This window comes from Zootoca vivipara, chromosome 2 (assembly GCF_965207765.1).
Source record: "Zootoca vivipara chromosome 2, rZooViv2.hap1.1, whole genome shotgun sequence".
In the NCBI taxonomy this organism is placed as follows: Eukaryota; Metazoa; Chordata; class Lepidosauria; order Squamata; family Lacertidae; genus Zootoca; species Zootoca vivipara.
Genome location: NC_142584.1, coordinates 106,657,383 through 106,671,093, shown reverse-complemented (window position 1 = coordinate 106,671,093; position 13,711 = coordinate 106,657,383). Strand labels below are relative to the sequence as shown.

The 13,711-nt window shown below is 46.1% G+C and overlaps 1 protein-coding gene across 1 annotated transcript; it reads left to right on the top strand.

Annotated features, from left to right (window-relative positions):
• Nucleotides 1-2,604: 2,604 nt before the first annotated feature.
• NRM (nurim) lies at nt 2,605-8,544 on the top strand. Its single transcript, XM_035107239.3, has 4 exons — nt 2,605-2,828; nt 4,001-4,203; nt 4,743-4,919; nt 6,597-8,544. Exons 1-4 carry the CDS (start codon nt 2,684-2,686, stop codon nt 6,912-6,914), a joined length of 843 nt encoding a protein of 280 aa, XP_034963130.2. The 5' UTR covers nt 2,605-2,683; the 3' UTR covers nt 6,915-8,544.
• Nucleotides 8,545-13,711: the final 5,167 nt, after the last annotated feature.

Sequence of the window (13,711 nt, the reverse complement as noted above, 5' to 3'; positions counted from 1 at the left end):
GCTGAACCAAGAAACACTAAGACGAACCATAAACGGGACCCCTGACCATTAGGTCCAGTTGTGACCGACTCTGGGGTTGCGGAGCCAGTGTGGTGTAGTGGTTAAGAGCGGTAGACTCCTAATCTGGGGAACCAGGTTCGCGTCTCCGCTCCTCCACATGCAGCTGCTGGGTGACCTTGGGCTTGTCACACTTCTCTGAAGTCTCTCAGCCTCACTCACCTCACAGAGTGTTTGTTGTGGGAGAGGAAGGGAAAGGAGAATGTCAGCTGCGTTGAGACTCCTTAGGGTAGTGATAAAGCGGTATTCAAATCCAAACTCTTCTTCTTCTTCCTCATCTCGCTCTATTGGCCGAGGGAAGCGGCGTAGTACAGCTTCTGGGTCATGTGGCCAGCATGACAAAGCTGCTTCTGGCAAACCAGAGCAGCACACGGAAACACAGTTTACCTTCCCGTTGTAGTGGTACCTATTTATCTACTTGCACTTTGAGGTGCTTTCGAACTGCTAGGTTGGCAGGAGCACGGACTGAGCAACGGGAGCTCAACCTGTCATGAACCGCCGACCTTCTGATCAGCACACCCTAGGCTCTGTGGTTTAACCCACAGCGCCACCTGCGTCCCAAGACGAACCATAAAAATGTGCTAATGGCAGCTTTGTCGTGTGGTGCGCCTGTGGAATTACCGGTAACTGTTCCTCTGAAGCATGAGCAATGATAGGTTCACCAGATGATTCAGTCTCCAGGGACTGGCTGAAGCAATGATAGGTGTTGAGGATCCACTTATTGGCTTCACCAGAACAGGAAGTGCAAGGAAAGCAAAAATGTTTTCCATCATGGGGACTTAAGAACTGCCACCTGCTGGTGAGAGCATCCTTAGTGCATCTAGCTGGGATGAAGCCAGAGTAGACCACTGCTTTTCAACTAGTGGGTTTGTCACCTGATCCAAGGTGGGTTGCAATTTGTGGTGAAAGATTAAGAAATGGGTCGCCCAGTGTATGTTTGTGGTAAAAATAGTTTTTGGGTCTGTAAAGATTGAAGATACCTGGTGTAAACAATACTGAGCCAGGTATTCTTCTCCTCCTCTAATATTGATCATTGACACTGCAAGCCAAATTCCCTACAATTCCCAAAATAATTATATGGACAGAACTGCCTACATTGTATAGAAATTTATTTATGTATGTGACTACAGCAGCAAGAATGCTACTTGCCCAAAAATGGAAATAATAAGTTTTTGGATACAAAAACTTATGGAATATGCAGAAATGGTGAAACTTACCGGAAGAATAAGAAATCAAGATGACAAACTTTTTATAATAGGATGGAAATGGTTGATTGAATATTTACAGATAAATTGCAAACAGATAAAAACATTGGCATTGTAATAACCTGCACTTTCATAAGAGTACCAGTATATATTTAAAGTAGATAATTAAATGAGCAAATTAAATGAATTTGGATATGCAGAAGATGTTAAAAATTAAATTTAAGGAACCACGGAAAGAGGGGGAAAGAAGTCAAACTTTGAAATGTTAAAATGATTGTAAAATTAATGAAATGTATAAATTTGAAAAATATATTTTTTTAAAAAAGACACTACAAGCCAAAGTGTGTCCTACCAAGACTGTTTGAACGTGATGTGTCGGGGGGGGGAGGGGCTTCCTTTCTTCCCTGTTGTTGTTTAGTCGTTTAGTCGTGTCCAACTTTTCATGACCCATGGACCAGAGCATGCCAGGCACTCCTGTCTTCCACTGCCTCCCACAGCTTGGTCAAACTCATGTTCGTAGCTTCGAGAACACTGTCCTGTCTTATGAATTATGTTTGGATTGAAAGAGGAAGGCGACCCTAAAATGTCACACCTGTACATTCGGGTTATCAGCATGTCGGGCGGTGGGGGGGGGGGAGCGTTTGTTTCACTGTGCAATCCTAAACATCACTACTCAGAAGTCAGACCGCCTGAGTTAGATGCTACTTACCCTAAGGTACGTGAGGATGGGATCGCAGCCCCCTACGCAGACTTACCTTTGAGCTTCCATTGAGCTCACTTCTGAGCAGGCAAGGTGAGAATGGAGGCATTCTTAGCCCCTCCTCCGCGGTATTGCGCTTAGAATCCGCTTTCTGCTTTCTACGTTGCGGTTTGCGGTCGTTCTTGGTCCGGATCAAAGAATCACAAAGTTATCAGGGACCACCAGGGTCATCTAGTCCAACCCCCTGCAATACAGGAATCTTTTGCCCAACGTGGGGATGGAAGAACGATAGCTGCGTCGAGGCCCCTGGAGGAAAAGAGCAGACGCTCCTTCCTTACAAGGTTCGAGGGAGCTTTTTTTTCCCCAACCCTTCCGTGTTCCTCTGCCACGGGGAGGAATATTTCGGCGGGCGGGGAGGTTCTGCTCCCTAGATCCATCCTGTATGACGTCAAAGCCCCCTCCCAAGAGTTCTTCGTGATGTCACGACGTGAAGGGGGAATCCCTCGACGAGAGCCCCCTTCCCAGCGTGTGATGTCACTCAGCTATGGGAATGCTAGGGGAAGACCCCCCTTCTCCCTCCCGCTCCTGATAGGGAGGAATCCCCCCCGCGCTCCTCATTACGCGTCTGTGACGTCACGGGAGGGCGGGAGATTCCGGAGGGAGCCCCTCCTCTCCGCGAGGCGGTTCCTCCAGGCGGCGGGAGAAGCGTAATTTCCCCGCTATGGCTGCTCTTCAACTCCTGATGATGGTCCCGGCGCTGGGCAGCTTCCTGTTCACCTTCGGGACCGGCGTGGAGCTGATCCGCTTCGTCTCCTTCCGCGCTCTGTTCCTGCAGCCGGGGACGGAGGATGCCCAGCACAGAACCGGTGCGTGGGCGGTGGGGCGGGAGAAAAATGGCGGGGTCTTGCGGGGGAGGGAATGAGAGCTTGGGTTTGCAAAGGGGTGCGGGCCGGGGTGCGCGGTCCTTGGACGGAGGAGCAGGGATCCGGCGGCCCTCCAGATTTGGGGCTCTGTATCGGGTCCAGGGCAGCATGGGCAGTGCTGAGGGATGACGGGAGTTGTAGTTCAGCAGCATGCCAAGAGGTATGAAAATTTGCCCGTTCATCCCCTATTTTTACTTTTGGTCTGGATCCTGAAGACGCCCAGGCGAGTGGCAGGAGGCTGAAACTCGAAAGCGGCCACCTTGAAACGGAGGAAGGCAAATGATAAAAAATTCCTAGATGTTAGCTAAGATCATAGCTGCCAAGTTTTCCCTTTTCTCGCAAGGAAGCCTATTCAGCATAAGGGAATTTCCCTTAAAAAAAGGGACAACTTGGCAGCTATGGCTAAGATGCTTTTAACACCGTGTTTTTATGTTTCAGTGGTTCCTGTTGGAAGTTTGCTTCTTGCCCTGGGCCTTTTCCAGCAACAGAAAGCTGGCAAGCAGAAATAAATGTGGCGCCTTGTTGTCAAAAGGCAGGGCAAAGGATGTGGTCTGAGATATTATTATTTTTTCTGCCGATGCTTCTAGTATGTGAACAATATGATTTGGTAAAAATATCCCATGATGTCGTAATAGATGATTGGATAAAAATGTCTGTATGTTCTACTTCCTTCTCTGTATGTTAAGGCCATTAAATTCAGCAGCTTCACAATACTTTGAGACAGCCTTCCCCATCCATAAGTTTTGAAGTACGATTCTCACCATCCCTGCTGGCTGGGGCTGATGGGTCTTGGAGTCCAACATCTCATACACAATAGAATCTGAGATTATAGAATCATAGAGTTGGAAGGGACCCTGAGGATCAGATGGTCAAGTCCCCCTGCAATGCAGGAATACGCAGCTGTCCCTTACCTGCAACCGTAGCACTATTGGCACCACGCTCTAACCAACTGAGCTATCCAGAGAACACCAGCTTGTGGAAGGATTGTTTTAAGATGATGAGAGAGAGAACAATTTATCTCTGGGATTAGTTTCTGGGCTACTATCTGAGATCCTCTGCCAGCCCACTGCTGGATGCAGTAGGCCTCACCTTGACCAAACCTCTTTTCTTTGCAGATGCTGCTCCTAATCTTCAATGGGAAGCTGCCCTGAGGGATCCCAAGATCATGCGGCCACTAATGGTGGATGTGGGCCTAATTGTCCTCTTCATCCTGCAACACAGCCTCATGGCCACCGAGCAAGTCAAACACTGGACCAGAAGTTGCTTTGGAGTTCTACAGAGATCTTTCTATGTCTTCTGCACAGCGCTGGCTCTCCAGGTAGGGGTATCAATTTGGGGCAGCAAAATTGGGGGGGGGGAGAGGACTGAAGGGGAGGAAGAAGTCCCAAAGGAAGATAACAGAGCAATTCAGACTGAATTATTGCCCAAGTCAGAAAAGCTAAGCTCAAAATGCAGAATATATCTTTCCAGGCATGATGCTGTTCGGATTTCATACGCTGCATTTCATGCATATTGCCAAAGCAAATCCCCCAATTTCAGCATTCTTTGCTCCTTGGTGCAGTTTATTTTGAGCACAGAGCTCCCAAACCCACACTGTTAACTCAGGATAGCGTTCTGTATGTTGTGAAGAAAAATGCATCATTGCAATGATGAGGACTAGAATCTTGCACCATTTAAAAACAACAACAACAACCCAGTGTGGATTTGATTTGTATGATTTGGCTAATGCCTCCAGGTCCAGCACCACACAGTTTCTACAATGTGATCGCAGTTCTGTATTCCCAAAATGCAGCCACATTAGACGTGTGCCTGCAGGAGAATCTACTTTATCTAATGCGCCTTTTCCTTCCCACGTAGCTGCTGATAAGGTACTGGCAGCCTGTGCAGGATGGTCCTGTGCTCTGGAATACGAGCAGGGAGCCGTGGGTCACTTGGGTCCCTCTCATCTGCTTCATCCTCCACTTCATTGCTTGGCTGGTCATCTTTAGCATCATCCTCATCTTTGACTACGCAGAGCTGATGGGGGTCAAACAGGTACCGCACAGCTTCCCTTTCCCCATCTAGAGAGGCCACCGTCCTATATTTGGTGGCTGAGCTCAGCGAGGCCAAATGACCCACCCAGTGATGGTGATAGAAGATCTTTGCTCCTGCTGAGCAATATTTCTAAAAAGAGAGGTCCCAGGGTTGAAGCAAATTTCAAAGCCATTACCTCTCTCTTGCTGTGGCTTTATAGTGATAGCAGTTAGGGGGTGCATTGGATTTGGATGAATTCTGAGGGATTAAAATAATAATAATAATTTTTATTTGATTTTTAAAAGTATAAGGTTATAACAATACAACCATCCACATTTGGAGATTCCTCAGAATCTCTGGACTTCCCACATCCCCCTCCGTGGGTCCTATTATTAAACCTTTTCTACTGCATCTTTTTCAATAGTCCATATCTATATATATTTATATAAATGTAAAAGGTCCATGTAAATGTAAATGTATATATATAATGTATACATGTACATGTATACATATAAATGTAAAAAGTGTGTGTGACCACAAACCTTTCTCCGCAACCGCTTGACCGATTGCGTTGAAATTTGGACACAATGTTCCATGCGTATATGCGGGTGTTCATACATACGTAGAATATACACATGCCATACCACTCACACGTAACAGCATAATTTGTGTGAAAAACAGCAAAATCAGGAGCATGAGAGGTTGCAAAACATCGCCCTCTAGCGGCCAATCCACTGGTACTGCACCTTCAAATTTTTCACTCTCCAAAGCAGCTCAGCCCACGTTTCCAGGGCTGCACGTTGTTCTGCACGTACTCCGTTCTCTAACTGGCCACGTCATCCCTTCTGTAATGGACTACGCGCAAACAGAAAACCGCCAACGGCCAAGAAACCACCAGCCTTAAGGAAGGGAGCCCCCTAAACGAACCATGGGGGGGGGAGGCAAAATCGCCATATGGTATGTCAGTGGGAGAGAGAGAGATCAGGGTGGGAGTGACACAATGTAGGGGGAGTATTGCGCGCAAACAGAAACCCCCAACAGGAAGAAACACCCACCCTTAAGGAAGGGAGCCACCTAAACGAACCAGCGGGGTGGGGGGAGGCAAAATCGCCATACAGTATCTGAACTGGAAAGAGACAGGGGTCGGGGTGGGGGCTGGCACAACGTGGGGGTAATATAAGGTTACACACCGGGCGCAACAGACAAAGGGGTGTCATTGCGTCATACGCCTATCCTGGGAAACGGGGACCCTGACTGGGCCACAGCAACGCGTGGCCGTGACAGCTACTTTTATATAAGTCCATTATCTCTATAGTACTTGCTACATTACGAGTGTTATTGCAATCCTGCTAATGTTTTCATCTGTTTAAAGTGGTCTCCAAGATAAATTATAAATTTTCCCCATCCTTTCTTAAAGGTTCTGGTCTTCTTGGTTCCTGAGCTTTATGGTCAGTTTTGCCATTTTGGCATAGTCCAACAGTTTAATTTGCAATTCCTCTCTGGTAGGGACTTTATCTTCTTTCCAACTCTGGAATTCTGAGGGATTTTTGGTCAGTCCAGTCCAGATAACAAAACATAAACAGATCTCACACACACCCTTTGTGAATATGTAGAGGCCTACAGATCTAAAACGGTGTCTTGTTTCCTCAAAAGATTTGTGTGCCTGTGGTGCAAATGGGTGTTTCTCTCATTCTGCAGGTTTACTACCACTGCCTGGGCATGGGGGACCCTTTGGCCGTGAAGTCCACGCGTGCTGTCCGCCTCTTCTCCCACCTTCGCCACCCCGTGTACCTGGAGTTTCTCCTCATCCTATGGGCGGTTCCCTGCCTCTCCCTCGACCGCCTGCTCCTCGCGTTGCTCTTCACAGCCTACATCACCTGCGCCCACAACCTTGACCACCACGACTACCTCTACCTGCGAGCTCAGCTAGACAAGAAGTTCCAGATCTTCTCCCGTGAGGAGGCAGCCTATGGGGATCTGCTGGCTCAAAATGGCCCCTCCGTCCTTAAGAACTGAACTGGTGTGGCCCCAACTTTATATGTGGGTGCTGGTGTCCCAGTATATTGGGGCCTGAGAGCCTGGTACCTTGCACTCTCCCATGCTAAGCACTGAACGATGCAATGTGTCTTACATCTCCTTTTGCTTTTATGCACTCGGGACTTGAGTGGTCTATAAATGGGACCCAAGAGTTCTGGCTTCCAGCAGGCCTACTTTGCTACATCTCTTAAAACACATATAAGGAGTTCTATATGGTGATGCCAGGTCGAGCCACATGGCCCATTAGGTTGGAATCCCTGAGGATAGAGGTGGCACTCCAAAGATGGCAGAATTCAACCCAAGTTCCTTGGTGGGAAGTCTCTAAAGCAGGGGGGGAAGCCTATGCCCCCCCAGTAGTTGGACTTCAGCTGCCATCAACATCTGGAGGGCTGTGGATGTCCCATACCTGATATATAAGCTTAAAGGGATATATTGGGCCCCAAAAGAGTCCCCCCCCCACACTAGTTCTAAGAAGAACAATGAGTCACTGATAACCGATTGGAATTTGGGTGAGGTGGTCAGGTTGTTGTTCTTTGTGTGAGGCTTTTTTACAATTCACAACTGCACACAGCAGGCAGGTAGGTCAACAGACAAAATGTTCCCCATCTCTGGGAAAGCTGCGCCCGCTGGAATCAGTGGGGCACTGCCCCAGTAACCTCAGTCTGCCCCCAGCCATTCCCCACCTGCTAGCTGGCTTGACTTACAACCAGTCAGGGGGTGGGCTCTGTCTGTCATGGACCCAAGAGGACACCAGGCACACCTGACTGGAATTCTGCAGCTGTTAAAAAGCATAGCAGATGCCTCAGTTGAAATTCATTATAATAACAAAGCATTAGAACTGGGTTTTTCCCATTCATTTTTTGCTACGGAACTTCTGCCCAAGTGATTTTTAAAGTATAGGATTTTTAGCTTTGATTCACAAGCAAGAACTATTTTAAAGAGGTAGCAGCCTGGATTATTTGTGGAGTGGGCTGTGAGCTTCAGCAGAGTGTCTCGCAAATACATTTCTGTTTCAAGCAAGCAATCAGAATTCATTGCCTGTCCTCTTGTTCCATCGTGTCAATTCAGTCCCAAAGCATTCTCGATTCAAAGGCCTACCTGGGTTGAAATAGACAAGGCCTTGAGAAAGTCTCGTCAAGATGGCCGTCCGGCAGTGGACCACCTGCCTCTCAAACCCAAATATACCTCCATGGGGCGACTTTTAACTCGTCCCCGCCCATTAGAATTAATGAAGAAAAAAATATCATGATTTATGTGATCTTTGAATCAATTCCACTTACAGGCAAAAGCGGGCTGTGGGGGGCAGGGGTTGATTCTAGGATTATGTCTCCTGGGTCTACCTAGCAATGGATGATCTTTGCCTTAATTTGTAACTCAATGCCTTGAACACCCACTAGCATTTCTTTTTAAATGCTAATGCTTTTATTGCAGTTTTTTGAATTATTTCTGTACCCTCTTGCTAACAAAGTATATTTACACATATGAAAAGCAAATCTTGGATTAAGAAGATTGTGGTTTGTAAAGTAAAAAATGGTGTTTTTTATTTTAAAAAATAGTTTATTTTGCCTCTGTTCTGAAATTTGGTTTTAAAGTAAAGTGTGTCAATATCTTTGGGTTTGTTTCTAAAGCAGAAGTGACCAGTTGCTCCTGGAAGCTAAAAATAAGCTCTGTATCAACAAAAGTTTTACCCATAATAATTCATAATGAAAAGCTGTAAGAAACGTGAGATTTTCCACCGCTGAGCTTTTGAACTACAACTCCCATCAACCTTGGCCATACGGGCTGAGACTTATGAGAGTTGTTCCCCAACATCTGAACAACCCCATGTTGGATATCCCTGCTCTATACTTTTATTTATTTATTTCTATACCGCTTTATATTTTTAAGGAAAACCTCAAAGCGGGTTGTTGTTGTCGTTTAGTCGTTTAGTCGTGTCCAACTGTTCGTGATGCCATGGACCAGAACATGCCGGGCACTCCTGTCTTCCACTGCCTCCCGCAGTTTGGTCAGACTCATGTTGGTAGCTTCGAGAACACTGTCCAACCATCTCGTCCTCTGTCGTCCCCTTCTCCTTGTGCCCTCCATCTTTCCCAACATCAGGGTCTTTTCCAGGGAGTCCTCCCTTCTCATGAGGTGGCCAAAGTACTGGAGCCTCAGCTTCACGATCTGTCCTTCCAGTGAGCACTCAGGGCTGATTTCCTTCAGAATGGATAGGTTTGATCTTCTTGCAGTCCATGGGACTCTCAAGAGTCTCCTCCAGCACCATAATTCAAAAGCATCAATTCTTCGGCGATCAGCCTTCTTTATGGTCCTGCTCTCACTTCCATACATCACTCCTGGGAAAACCATAGCTTTAACTATACGGACCTTTGTCGGCAAGGTGATGTCTCTGCTTTGTAAGATGCTATCTAGGTTTGTCATTGCTTTTCTCCCAAGAAGCAGGCGTCTTTTAATTTCGTAAGTGCTGTCACCATCTGCAGTGATCGTGGAACCCAAGAAAGTAAAATCTCTCACTGCCTCCATTTCTTCCCCTTCTATTTGCCAGGAGGTGATGGGACCAGTGGCCATGATCAGCATATTAAATCAACAAAACAAAAACAAAACAATTGAAAAAAGTGAAATATAGAGTATACTGTCAAAGCAACATAACAGAAAACTAAAATATTATCTTAAAGATTTCAAAATAGATTTCAAAATAAAACATTACAAAGGTCAACTACAGAATACATATTTAACATATTAGGGCTGGGTGAGTCTGGGCCCTGCCCCCTAGGCCAGGTGGAAAAGGCCTTGCAGGGCGTGGTGGCCTTCACGCCTCACAGTGGGGCAATGTTCGTCCGGCCTCATGAGGATCCTCTTTAATGGGACCCAAGTGTGTTTAAGGTTGCAATTAACTTAATCTTCATTAGATCTGCTTTTAACAGAAGCATGTGCCACTTCCACTGCCCATCTTCAAACTCAAAGACACTGCAAGCCATAGCCTACAGAAGATCAAAAGTGATTATGAGGCTCTGGGCAGGAAGTTGAAGCAATTAAATGCACAGATTGTCGTCTCATCTGTCCTCCCAGTTGAACGACATGGCCCAGGGAATAAAAAAATTCCTTCAGTAGCACCTTAAAGACCAACTAAGTTTTTATTTTGGCATGAGCTTTCGTGTGCATGCACACTTCTTCAGATACACTGAAATAGGAGTCCCCAGGCGCTTATGTAGAGAAGGGGTGGGGAGGGGGTGGGGTATCATTCAGAAGGGTGGTGGAAGTGGGTGATTGACTGACTGATAGATGTTGATGACCGAAAACGACTGCAAATGGTTTTGCATGAAAAAGCAAGGGTTGAGACAATGAGATGGCTGAAGATTGCTTTATCATGTATAATGAGATAAGAATCCAGTGTCTCTGTTCAAACCAGGTCCCTCCATGGTTTTGAGCTTGGTGATAAGTTGTAATTCAGCAACTTCTCTTTCCAGTCTATTTCTGAAATTCTTTTGTAGTAAGACAGCTACTTTGAGATCTTGTATAGAATGTCCTGGGAGATTGAAGTGTTCTCCTACTATCAGTCAGTCAATCACCCACTTCCACCACCCTTCTGAATGATACCCCACCCCCTCCCCACCCCTTCTCTACATAAGCGCCTGGGGACTCCTATTTCAGTGTATCTGAAGAAGTGTGCATGGACACGAAAGCTCATACCAAAATAAAAACTTAGTTGGTCTTTAAGGTGCTACTGAAGGAATTTTTTTATTTTACTTCGACCCAGACCAACACGGCTACCTACCTGTAACCATGGCCCAGGGAGAGAGGGAAAAATAGGGGAAGTGAACAACTGGCTTCGCAAATGGTGCAAACAGGAACGGTTTGGATTCTTAGATCACGGTCTGCAGTTTCTTGAAGATGGACTTCTGGAAAGTGATGGGCTGCACCTCACAAAAGTTGGGAGGAATATTTTTGCCATGAAACTCAAAAACCTCATCAGGAGGGCTTTAAACTGATTTATGTGGGGGAGGGAGACAGTGGTCCTGAAGGTAGGAGTCTATCAAGTTCTGAAGATGATCATCCAAATGTCAAGGACCAAATGGAGCAAAAAGCACACAGACCTAGTGGTGGGAGGAAAATATCCTTAAATAAGAGACATGGGGGAATGATAAATGGTATTCAATGTCTGTATACTAATGCACAGAGCATGGGAAATAAACAAGATGAACTTGAGCTCTTGGTACAGCAAACTAAATATGACATAATAGGCATTACTGAAACCTGGTGGGATGAGTCTCATGATTGGAATGTAGAAATAGAGGGATACAATCTATTTCAGAGAAACAGACCAAACAGGAGAGGAGGAGGAGTAGCGTTATACGTCAGGGATGTGTATACCTGTGAAGAGATCCAGGATTTAAAACTTCAAAGCCAAGTTGAGAGTATCTGGGTCAAAATTAAGGGAGAGAAAAATAACAGTGATCTCATTGTGGGAGTTTACTATAGACCCCCAAGCCAAACTGAGGACACAGATGATGCCTTCCTGGAACAGATGACCAGGCATTCAAAAGGAGGTGAGATAGTAGTAATGGGGGATTTCAACTATCCTGATATTTGTTGGATGTCAAACTCAGCCAAGAGCATAAGGTCAAACAGATTCCTCACTGGCCTTGCAGACAATTTCATTGTCCAGAAAGTGGGAGAAGCAACAAGAGGATCAGCCATTTTAGATCTGGTCCTAACCAATAGTGATGACCTGGTTAATGGGGTAGAAGTGGCAGGATCATTAGGTGGGAGTGATCATGCTCTTCTGGAGTTTATTGTTTATCGAGTTTATTTGCTCTCCTCTGGAGAAGAGAAGGTTAAGGGGTGATATGATAGCCATGTTCAAATACATAAAAGGATGTCATATAGAGGAGGGAGAAAGGTTGTTTTCTGCTGCTCCAGAGAAGCGGACACGGAACAATGGATTCAAACTACAAGAAAGAAGATTCCACCTAAACATTAGGAATAACTTCCTAACAGTAAGAGTTGTTCGGCAGTGGAATTTGCTACCAAGGAGTGTGGTGGAGTCTCCTTCTTTGGAGGTCTTTAAGCAGAGGCTTGACAGGCATATGTCAAGAATGCTTTGATGGTGTTTCCTGCTCGGCAGGGGGTTGGACTGGATGGCCCTTGTGGTCTCTTCCAACTCTATGATTCTATGATTCTACGATACCCAAGAAAGGTATTACAACAGCAGCTAGAATTGTACTAGCAAGGAATTGGAAAACCGAAGATGGACAGTGGACAACTGGCAGATGAAGCAATAGAAATTCATGGAACTGTCCGAGCTGACTGGGAGACTCCGGGACCAGGGGGAAGAATCAGTGGAAGAAGATTTGAAGAAATTTAAAGTTTATTTAGAGAAGAATTGTAAGATTAGCAGTATCTGGCAAAATATTTGGAAGTAAAAGGAGGTTGTAGAAGAGAGTTAGATAAGTATATTATGTATTAAGATTTAGTTAAGTGTTATTATGGCAGCGTTTCTCAACCGCTGTTCCACGGCACACTACTGTGCCGCGAAACGGTGGCTGGTGTGCTGTGACGTGTGGCTTGTTTCCCGGGCGAGAGCGCAAACCTGGCTGACGAGAGAAAGCTCCACTTCCGCCACCCCCGCACGCCGTTGAGGGAAAGGGAGCCAGAGAAAGGACTACAGTTCCCAGGGGCTCCTTTCGGGCAACTGTTCTCGCCGCTTGCTCTCGCGAGATGGCCCGGCGCCGCTCTGTTCCCCAACCCCACCTTTCGCAAGTTCGCGCTCGCTTGCGGCGCGGTGGTTGAATGTGGGGCGGTGGCGGCGATGGCAGCGCGCTCCGCTGCCTCGTCGCCTCCTCCGACATTCGTCCGGAAGCTCCGTAAGTGGTGGATCCTCCGAAGCCCCTCTCCCTTTCAGGCTAGCAGAGACGAGCGCGCTGGAGCCACAGCCGCTGCTTCTAGGGGCGCCGGAATGAGCGGCAGAGGGGAACTTTCTTCCAGGTGTGCCGCGTGGTTTTTTTCATGTAACAAGTGTGCCTTGGCCCAAAAAAGGTTGGGAAACACTGTATTATGGTATTGAATTTTTAAGATTTAATTAGAATAGAATTATATTTTGAGATAAGTATAAGAAATTTATTGTATTGATAAGGTATTAAGAGTATTAATCAATTTAGATAATTATTAAAAATATTGGAATCAAGACATGGAAAGTACTAAGGAAGGGATATAAAGAAACACAGTTAGGAGGGAATGGAGGAAGTCGACAAAGATACGTGATATAAGATTGATTGGAAATATTGTTGTTTTTGTTGTAATGTTGATATTTTGTTGTGTTGTGTATGTATTTTTTTGTGTTCTGTTTTTTCTATGTTTTGTTGCAAAAATCAATTAATATATTTTAAAAAGAAAAAGAAAACGTCAAATCTTCACCAAGGCCAACTATCCAGACTGGTCCTATGTGGGCCAGAAAAAAGCCAGGGAAGTCCCCAAAAAGGGGATCCATGACAGAAGGAAAAGGAAAGAGGGGGAGGTGATCAGGCTGATTCCAAGCCCAAAGCCAGGAGGAACAACTCTGTCTTACAGACCCTGCGGAAAGAAATCAGATCCCGCGGGGCCCTGGTCTCATGAGACAGAGCGTTCCACCAGGCCGGAGCCAGTGTTGAAAAGGCCCTGGCCCTGGCAGTTTTAAGCACCCTGACAATTGTTTACTGTTCCCCCACCATTGTAGCCCATCATTTTGGCAGTGAAGAGCGGAGGTCAAAACTCAACAGATTCATCACACACCTTGAGCA